Raw genomic sequence first — 10,850 nt, 5'->3', positions numbered from 1 at the left:
TGAAGGGCATGTCAAAGTCAAACTTTATTCAGGGACCACTTGAATTTATCAAGATGTCAAAATAAAAGCAAAATTTGTATACAATACAAATGCTTACAAAAACAAGTGACAAGGGCATTAGACTTTTGAAATGCAATATTTATATGCAGGCAGCACTGAAAGACATTACTTTGCAAATAGAAGACAATCATATGCGTACCAAATCTCCTTAAAAGGGCATGTAAAAGAGGTAATACGTTTTAATTCATTGTTCCACATTTTTTAGTAGCAGTGAGTACTTAAATAGGTATGTTAAGGCTTAGAATTTATTTTAAAAAATCTTACTTTTAAAGTTGGATCTGATTTTCAGTCAAGGGTTTATTTACTTAATCATATTACAAGAAACAAGAGAATACTGAAATGTCATATTCAGAGAGGAAAGCATTTATACTGAACATAATACATTCACCCACAGGCACCTAGTGTCTTAGATCAGAGGGCACACTGGATACAACTCATTGACACAGAGGATAGCAGTACAAAATGTTCATTAGCACACCCACAGATGGGCACAATCTGAGCTCAAGGTTAGGAAGGGAAATATCAAGTGATGATCCTAACTGTGGGGTCTGATCAGCTCTTGAGGGGATGTTGTCAGTTAATATAGCTGACTTTCAGTACATGCATCTTGCTGATATTAAGAGCAGTTAATAGCATTTTCCTTTGAAAAATAGTAAAATGACAAATATATATATATATATGAAGAGTTCAGATGCAAAAGCCTCTAAATGCCATTTGAAATTTTCTTTTTTAATGATGATTTTGATCAAACTTGTATATTTAAGTTCAGTAATTTCACTTAAATAACAATTAATAGGTAATCATCATTGCCATTTAAGTGAAATCACTGAACTTAAATATACAAGCTTGATAAAAATGATCATTCTAGAAGAAAATTTCAAATGGCACTTAGAGGCTTTTGCATCTGAACTCTTCATATATATATATATATATATATATATAAAATCATTGGAGTTATGGGAATATCACTTTGGCAAGAAGTGAAGGCTTAACCCACACCATCAACTGAGACAAAGAATGTCCAAATGATTCTATACACATCCCCACAGTAATATGAATAACTAGAATGATTACAGTAATAAACTTAGTCCAATGTACAGTAATCTCAAAATATGGGGAAACTCAAATATTACAAGAATAACCAAATCAAAGTCTAAAATATGGGAAAACCCATAAAAGTATGAAGATTCATGAAAAGTGCAGACAAATTAGATGATTTTTCTGCAAGCAATTTCCCATAAGCTCACTCAAATAATGCAATAAAGTGACAAATTTATCCATAAAGGAAAAGCAAACATGTAAAAAGCAAATATTAACGGTGTGACTTTGCTTTAAAACTATTTAAATAACCCTACATTTCTTGCTATAATTTCCATTTCCAATTTACAAATAATTTCCAAAGCACACCATCATAGGTTATTGGATGATTTCAGAGGTTTATATCATGACGTTACAGATCTAGTGGGCGCTATGAGCCTGCATTACTCATTGTGCTTGAAATCTGAATCAACCAATAACAACAACATTTAAAGTGTTTAAATGTTTCATAATTGGTGAACATATTTATGGTCAATCTCTTTCAAGGGCATTTATAATGTACACACAATTACTATGCTGCTGTAAGAATCAAACATATAAAAATAAGGCAATATCAAATTTCTCATCCCCACATATACTCTGTACCACAATAAAACATAAGAAATATAATAACTGTTAACTTCCGTCTCAGCAATAGTGAAATTCTGGATTAGACCTTCCAGTCGACAATACGTCCAATCCAAAAGCAGCGGGAGAGAGTGAAATGCTGAGAGCCAGAAGACACATGGATTAGATGAAGGCAAAAAGATGAGAAAGGACTATAAAAACATTACTGGGATCTCTCTCTCACAAAGGATCATGGAAGCTGAGGTGGAAGCATCATGGTAAAATTCCTCTGTAAGCTTTTGGCATGATAGAGGGCCAAACCGAAGAAGAGTCTGGTTTAAATGGCGAAGAACAAAATGAGCACCACGATCAGTATGATTACAAGAACTCCGATAGCACACCACTGTCTCCGACCTGCAACACACAAAACATACGATCCATCTCACACTAATCTCATGCTCGTTTCTTAGGCCTAACAAAATTAAGATAATTAAAGAAATAACGTGAGAACGTTTGAGAAAAAATTAAATGCTTCCTTTTAGATTGGTAAGATTTTTTTGTTCGCAAGTTTTATTCATAAAATATATTAAAATAAAAATATTACACTAAACACTTTTGCACTGTTACAAAAAAGAGGCTATTTTAAATAAACGCTGCTCTTTGTAACATTTTTTTTCATAAAAAAAAAGCAGCACAAATATTTTCAACATTGATAATCATAAGAAGCATTACACTGAAGATTGGAGTATTCTATATTTCTTTCTTTATTTTATTTATCTATATAGCACAATTAAACCACAACCATGTTTGAACCAAAGTGCTTTACATATAAAACCATAAATAAATGCAAGAACACACATACATCAGTAATGATGCTCAACAGAAATAAGTTACATTTAATTGTTTTTACTGTATTTTTGAACAAATAAATGCAGCCTTGGTGAGCGCAACATCTTTCAAAAACATTTCAGAAATACCAACCCCAAACTTTTGAATGACTAATATAATATCATAACATGCTGTGAATGATATAAAAACGCGAGAAGTAGAAGAACACACAATAAAGGAGTAAAAGCACTCACTGCTGGTCATGTGTGAAACCTTCTCCATTTTCTTCAAAACTGAGTCCATTCTAGAACCGGTCTGGTCCATCTCCTCACTAAACTCCCCGAGCATACTAGGACAACAAGCACACATGGCAATAAAAACTGTATTGAGTATTAGAAAAATCCACATGCTAGCGTTTCTGTTTATTCTTCAATATCCTACACTGCCTGTTCATCCAGCTCGTCTCCTATCCTGCTGGACATGTCCTTCAGGACACGGATACTGCCTGTGACCAGCTCCAAGTGCTCATCCTGGTCCTGCATGATCAGCTGCACAGAAAGACAAGTCAGGAAAGTTATGACGTAAAACAAACAAAGAAGAAATATTTACCGTTTTATGCCAATTGAAAATTGTGGTATTAAAGTTGCCATGAAATCAAAATGGACAATTCTTGTTTTTTAACAGAAAACTGCAGATTTCAATTTTTTTTTTTATTCATGTGCCCTAGTGATCTTTAATAAAAATATCTCTTCTCATATGATCATATAACACCAAATTTATCATCTCCACACTGGTTGCCAATTAAGTTCCGTATCAATTAGAATAAAATATAAAGCCCCTAAAAAAAACGATAGCGCTTTACAAATAAATTTGAATTGAATTGATGACGTTTACTGGTGCGAGGGCAGAACAACCCGTCATTCACATGAGATCAACCAGTTGCAAACCACAACGATCCAACCATCCAATCAATTCCCAATTGACAAAATCAAGTCCTGCCCTACATTTTTTCTTGTCTGAGAAGCCGTTTACTCTGACGTTTACTCCACAAAAGAGAAGAAAATACTATCACAACTTCCAATTTATGCCATCACAAAGCTGAAAAGAAATATATTTTTTTAAATAATTGTTGTGTTTTTGTGTTTGGCTGAAAGAAGAAAGTCATACACACGTAAGATGGCTTGAGGCTGACTAATCTATGGGGTAATTCCCATTTTTGGGTAAACTATTCTATTAAGTATCTAACTACTTGGCACTAAAGATTTCCTTGCTTTCCGTGAAGCTTATAAGGTGCTCTTTGGAATATTGTCAAGTAATGCTGTATAAGAAAATAATATTTTCACAGATAACAAAAAATGTTTTGACCTCATGTCTTTTACCTGCTGCTGTTCCTGTTGCTCCTGAATGTATCTGGAGTTTGCAGACACCAGGTGAGGCTCTAGACCGGCGTAGCGATCCTTTGCTGTGGCCCCCAGCAGAGCCTGTCAGACACAGATGCAAACATGACCATATCAATCCATTCACAGTCATTTCAGTGAAATAGTGAAATTAAATCACTCACCTGTCTGTTTTTCTTCTCTGCTTGGGCCACAGCTGAGGGGCTAGCAAGCTGCTCTTTCATCATCTACACACAGTAACACACTCATGTACATGACAAAAACTTCATTAAGACTACACCATATTATTCATTAATATATGTATATATGTATATATGAGAGTGATTGACACCTGCACAGAATTCCGTGTTCGCGCCACAAATTCCTGCCTCTCCTGGAGTTCATATTCCCCTAAACGGAACTTTCCAGGGTTTGCCTCCACAATACCTGATACTGTCAAGGATTATAACAAGTTCTGCTTATACATTATTACCGTTCAAAAGTTTAATAGTAGAATAATAAGTTTGATCAGTAGAATAGTTAAGTATTTTCCTTCTGAAAACTATGCAGTCTTTTAGCACCTTAATCTCACTTTTGCTAAACTGAGGCCTCAAGGCACACAGTATTCGTGTAACTTTCTGTCTACTAAGGTGTCGTCATTTTGATATTTGAAGGCATCATTGGTCATTAGGTTTATAGCAGGATACTGATGGTTTCATGCAGGTCCTCTAGGTCCCAGTCGATGGCCCTTAGGCAGTTTCGGAGTTCATTGGTGCTCCAGTCCAGCTCATCGCGACTGACGGGTGTTTCTTCCTGCAGCAGCTCCTCCCAGCGCTCAAACAGCCCCTGTGCTTTAGACAGGGCCTTCTGCACCTCCCTGCCGGATAGAAGAGCAAACTGTCAAACCCTTTCTACTTCACAGGAATGAAAGATGTTTATCAGAAGCAAACAACTTTTATATAAGCACTACTGCGGTGGTAGTAAGGCTAGTGTCATGTTGGGGTGATGTATGCTTAAATTGTGGTTTGTATCTGTACATTAAATGAATGACATTGCCACACAAACACATGCAACATAAATCAGTGTGTTTACACTCCAGTCAACACAAGCCTCAATAAAATGTTTCTGGCTTTTTTAGAATTAATTCAACCTTCCACATCACTAAAACTCAACTAAAAACACACCTATATTTTGTTTATTAGGGAACTTTATAAGTAAAATCACATGGAAACATTAATAATGTGACAATGACTGGAGCACCAGGTAGTGATTAAGATACTTTTCTAACAATTAAATGAACCCGTCAATATAAAACTCGTGTCATTTAGATAAAGATGGAAGACAGACATTAAGGCAAGGGAGAGGAATATAACTTTTCTTACCCTTTAACCACGAAAAAAGGATCCTCCATCGACATATTAGCCCCTGTGGTTAGGAGCTGCGTGAAGTCAACGGCAAGATGGATAGTATACGCGCACACGAGTTTTCAAAATAAAAGCCACTAAACTCTAAACAAACATGTTTCATACATAGCATGTTCCAATATTAACACTTTGACATTTTTCACAGACTGATGACTCATTTTAAATCATGCAAGTTTTTAATATTTTAAATATTTTAATATTTAAAATTTTTATTGTGCCCTATTTAGAGTTGTTTGGCTTTTACTATGAATATGTTAGCCTTACTGTTGTTATCTATAAGTTAGTGTGCTCTAAAACGTTGACAAAATTCGCATTAAGAAGGCCAAACCCAATGTTGAAAACCAATATCAGTCGAGACTATCAGTCCTGAGTCCTCTATCGTGGAGTTTTTCTTTTGTGGAAATGGGAACACAAAAAATATATAATGTAAATATTTAATGCAGTCTTCATTCACCGCTATAGAAGTTTACCCAACTATGAATGTGAAAGGTATATTATTCAAATGTCCACTATAATGTCCTTTTTACAAATACAATTACAAAAAAAAATCTGATATTCTCTTTATTTAATACAAAATGTTAAGCACACAAAATTGTGATTACTCTATTTTAGGGTGTCCTTGGTAGTGTAAAAAGTACTGAATATATAATATTAATTAACGTATACATTGGGTTGAGTTTATGGTTAGTTATTGTGATTGTAAGTAACATGCAACAAGGGAACTGTCAAATAAAGTGTAATTAAAATTATTTTTTTTAAATAATATGGTTGCCTTTATTTATTGCATAAAAAAGACCACATCACTGAAAACAATTTGGCTTAACAAAACTTTTATTAACTCATTAACCAGCAAATAATTATGCTTTATATTTCATGATATATTATAAATTTAGACTAAACCACACACTCATTTTGACCAAAAAATATTCATAGTTGTCAAGTCAAACTCTAATGGTCCTATTTTTATGTTAAAGAAAATATCAAAAGCTTAAGTCATCTTAATGCATAAACACAAGTTTCCAAAATACACAATTTACTCATTTGTATGTAAAATAGGCTAAAATGAATGCAATTGTTTTGAGTATATTATCAGTCCATCCTAACAATAATAAGTAATAACCATCTGTAATTTTGCAGAGAATTAATGCACTAATGTCTTTTAATAGCCTACTTGATTGAGAAAACAATGCGTTTCCTCTTTCTATCAGTTGCATGATGCATTACCTCATCTGTGGCTAAGCAGAAATGGCATATTTTAAGCATTGTTTGTCACTCAATTCCAAAAGAGGGTTGTTAGCACACCTATGTTGCAGTCCTGACCTGATTCATAATTAATTTGGTTATGTAACTGGCCTGGATGTGCATGACGCTGAAGGCAGTAAATATGCTAGGCTAAAGACAGGTAGTGGGTGACATACATTTTTGAAAGAGTTGTTTTAAAGGATTCCCATATGGTTTTTAATGCTAGCTACAGGGTTAAATCCCTGGCGTCTGGTCCCCTCTCCTCTCTTTCCTTTTAGCAACACTATTCTCCTTCAATTCCTCCCCCACCTCTTAAACAGTCACCCTTTCCTTCCTGTCTCCTGCCTTCCTCTCTCTACACACTGTTTCCTGTTTCACACACACACACACACACTCCACCTCCTGTGAAAAGCATAAAGGTTGGTTGTATTTGTCAGGGCCACATTTGTGAGTAGTGAGACCAGGTGAAAATTGACTTTAGACGACATCTGAAATTGTTTCGACTATTTAAAAGACAGATAAGGCTGAAAATATGTTTTTCTTTAAATGTCAACATGTTTATTTCAGAGTTGGGGTTTAGAAAATATCATTATGTACAACCATGCTATAACCCTCAAATAAACCTGTTGACAATATTGTGGGGTGATCTCAGGTGCAAAGAACGCTCGTGGAAAAAAGAAAGGGTGGACCTAAATGGAGACCTGATCACATGGAATGCAGTTTGTCAGAGAACTGTAATAAGGGAGCTATTTTTACAAGCGTTAGCTTGAAGGTCCTTGTGATTAGTCACTCTGTTTACAAAACTGGTTTGTAATCTGATGCCCAAGTGTTTTAATAAAATAATATTTCCTCCATCTTCTGTTTCTAAACACATTCAGAAACAAGACTACCACCCATGCTGAGCATTAAATCAAAATAAACCGAATGAGATTTATTGCCAAAAATGCTTACACACAAGGAATTTACAGTAGGCCACACAAGCACATACGTTACACGGCTAGACAAGTTTTTTTTCTTCTTTTTTTTCGCGCACACAATTTAAAAGCAATTCTTTCTGTACAAAAAATGCTAGACACCAACAAAAACTGTAACTTCGACATAATCACCAGGTCAGGACAGGTAGGCCAATTTCTATAAATAGAACACGCATTTGCTGTGAATAACAGCTGCATTCTGACCTCAATCGCTTTGCTTCCTTCCTTGTTATACGCTCATGGTTGTTGGACCGGTGACAAGTCCAAATATGGTGCGCGGTGACATCATCACTGCCTCTGCTGAGGCTGCGGGAAGCTGCGGCACGTCACGGCTTTTCCACTGCGAGTGCGCGCTCCCCGGAGATACGACGGATCTACCAAATATGGCGATAGAACGTGACGTCGAGCAAACAGAAAAAAGTGAACTGTAAACACTGGGGGCAGATTGATAAAACTCTCAACATGAATGTTTCAAGAAGCTTGTTAGGCAATTTCAAATACCACATAAAATAAATAGCAAAGACAATACACTATTAAAAGAATAATACAAAACAAAAGCCAGTTAATCAGGAAAATGATGCACTTAGTAATCATTTCCCCTACACTTAATGCATATTTCATGTATTCATTCACATGTTATTAGTATAATTACATGATATCAATAAGTAATGATTATTGAGAAACAGATCACCCGAGGTCATTTTTACTATACTGTCAGACATCTGATACAGTGCAATAATGACATGTTTGTAATGACACTTTTGTAGAGCAGTGCTATTAAGACCTGTGTTGCCAGATTTCATTAGAAAAAACTAACAAACAAATAAGCAACTCTATTGTTTCCAGCTTTTGGCTACAAGACATTACATTTTTTTTAATTTAGATTTTTAAACATCACATTCTTGTTTTTTATTTTACTAACGAAAAATGTTTACGTTTTGTTGACTAAAGTAAGAATGTAATGTAGATATAAATATTTTTAATATTTCCAAACACCTTTATTTACACTTATACACAACACAACACAACACTTATACACAATTTTTCTGCTTTATGGTCGCAATGTTAAATTGTATATTCTTCAATATTTGCATATTTTGTGCTTCTGGTGCAGGCAGTGTTTATCAATGAAAATACTTAACAAATGTATTTTTCCCTCACACCCACACCAGGGTTATTATATTTAAACTTAAAACATTATATTAATTGAAATGAAACTGAAATAAAGTAAATGAAAATAGTAAATGACAGTTATAAATGTTGCATAGGCAAATAATTGTAATAAGTTGTAATAAGTTGAAGGGGGAAATAAATTTTAAAAAAAAGTTTTATCTTAGTTTAATATATACTGTATATTACAAAAAAATTTACTTTTTTTTTTTTTTACAAAAATTAACATTATTAAATTAAAAATTAAATATATTATTACACACTCTTAATAGTGGTCTGTATAAATAATACTAAAATAATACTGCCACAATTTCATGCATGTATTACTACCTTATTCTTTCATGCTTAAAGATGAGTGTAATAAGTGGACATGGCAACACAAAGCATATGTTGACTTGATACCTCAGTGCTGTGCCAATATGACGTGTGTTGACAAGATGGGAGGGGCGTGTTTATACACCCAGGGGAATGGAAACTCTTTACGTCACCTGAGCGCACATAAAACACCGCCCTGAGAGGAGAAAACTTTTAGTTTTACAATCCACCGCGAAGACCTTAAAGCGTAGACGTTTAAAAATAGAAAACCAGTCTAGAACTGAAATATCCTGACACATTGTTGGCTAAACACAATGGACGTCGAGGCAAAGAGAATCATGGCACTTTCTATTAGCAAACTGTATTCGTTGAGAACCCAGCGCGGGGGATTGAGACTTCACCGGAGTCTCCTGCTCTCTATGACCATGAGAGCCGCACGGGACATCTACCACTCCGTGCAGCAGCTCAGAGACGCGGAGGAGGAGCAGGTCGTTCCGTGCGCCCCGGAGGAGCCCATGGAGATCACTAAAGACTCTCCTCAAACTCCTAATGAGGTCGTACTGAAGTCTCAGGAACCAAAAGACACTCTAGTAGAGGACAAAGAGAACCTGTGCGCTTCTGAACGGCACTCCAGGAAGCGCCGCGGTAAGACGGCGCTCGAGCCTGACTTTCTACCTCCGAAGAAGGCCAGAATGGACACGGATGAGGAGAAGCAACATCTCCAAAGCGAGGTTTTAAGGACTAATAATGGAAACAGCTGTCGCCAGGTTGAAACCCTGACAGCGTTCACGACAAATCGAGCCATCGGGGCGTGTTGAACAAGACGCACTTTGGATCACTCCGAGAATCGATTTCCCTTGATGGGAATTTCCTGGACAAACTGGTTCAGAGCGGACTGGTTATGCAGTGCGGTCGCCTCAGCTCGCCAGAAGAGCTCTGAGAGAGGCCGGGATCAGCAGGAATAGCCTACAGGACAGGTGGTGGATACTATGATCCCAATCGCATTGGAATCACCCGAGCTGCTTCATTGTTCAGTGAGAGGAGTCAGATGACTCTGTTGAATCACGTATGAACTGGGCTCTGATGTCTTCTTTCCAGCCTATGAACTTTACAACCTCAAATAAGAAGAACTCTTGTGTATGACACATAACACATGATGTTTATCCGAGTTTGATACTTGAAAATGCCAAAACGTGTTAAATGCCACTGTTGCACTGATCAATTGCACATAATATATTTTGATAAATAATACTAATATAAGAAGGGCATGATGGACTGATATCATATGATGTTGATTTCATTGTTTACTGTTTGCAATAAACATGCAAATGTTTAAAATCATCATGTTGTACAGATTTCATTTTGAAGAGCTCACAACATCTGAACAAACTCTTGAAGTCTAAAGTTTGGGCTAATATTTATGGATTAAATTAAGAAGTTCTGATCGAGGTTATATTTCCCTCCACACCTTTTAACCAAAGAAGAACCCAGCTTTTTACTTGAGGATTAACAACTATATTTTAGAGATTACACCCACAAAAAAGCTAGGCAATGAAATATCAACTATAAAAAAAATCGTATTATTTATTTATATAGTCTATATTTATAGATTAATTAGACTTTTCCAGGCCTGGAAATCACAATTTTTAAACACAAGTTCCCTGATATTTCCCAAGTCCAACGGTTATGAATTAACATTTTTCAAACAGATCATCTCTGAAATATGTGACTAACTCACTCAGCTTTTCATCATGAGGGGTAATGCTTATCTCACTGATCATAAACCCAATCTTCTGATAAAACATACAGCTCATCAT

General features: G+C 35.6%; 2 protein-coding genes across 3 annotated transcripts; one reads left to right on the top strand and one right to left on the bottom strand.

The window, feature by feature from the left end:
* On the bottom strand, positions 1-5,402 carry stx10 (syntaxin 10). Of its 2 annotated transcripts, XR_005623166.2 has the most exons (9): positions 5,291-5,402; positions 4,616-4,785; positions 4,261-4,355; positions 4,094-4,156; positions 3,912-4,013; positions 2,974-3,080; positions 2,787-2,881; positions 1,949-2,118; positions 1-1,864 (listed from the first exon to the last, which is right to left on the bottom strand). XR_005623166.2 is itself a non-coding variant. In XM_039674204.2 (8 exons), the coding sequence occupies exons 1-8, from the start codon at positions 5,323-5,325 to the stop codon at positions 2,042-2,044; spliced, it is 744 nt and encodes a 247-aa protein (XP_039530138.1). In that variant the 5' UTR covers positions 5,326-5,402; the 3' UTR covers positions 1-2,041. The 2 variants fall into 2 exon arrangements, 1 of the variants encoding a protein (XP_039530138.1); XM_039674204.2 differs by having other exon boundaries at positions 1-2,118.
* Positions 5,403-9,241: 3,839 nt separating this feature from the next.
* On the top strand, positions 9,242-10,374 carry ier2b (immediate early response 2b). Its single transcript, XM_039674278.2, has one exon. The coding sequence runs from the start codon at positions 9,348-9,350 to the stop codon at positions 9,849-9,851; it is 504 nt and encodes a 167-aa protein (XP_039530212.2). The 5' UTR covers positions 9,242-9,347; the 3' UTR covers positions 9,852-10,374.
* The last annotated feature ends 476 nt before the right edge of the window (positions 10,375-10,850 follow it).

This window comes from Pimephales promelas, chromosome 21 (genome assembly GCF_988280905.1).
Source record: "Pimephales promelas chromosome 21, fPimPro1.hap1.1, whole genome shotgun sequence".
Taxonomy (NCBI): Eukaryota; Metazoa; Chordata; class Actinopteri; order Cypriniformes; family Leuciscidae; genus Pimephales; species Pimephales promelas.
The sequence above is the reverse complement of the archived record's forward strand: the minus strand, read 5'-3'. Positions and strand labels throughout refer to the sequence as shown.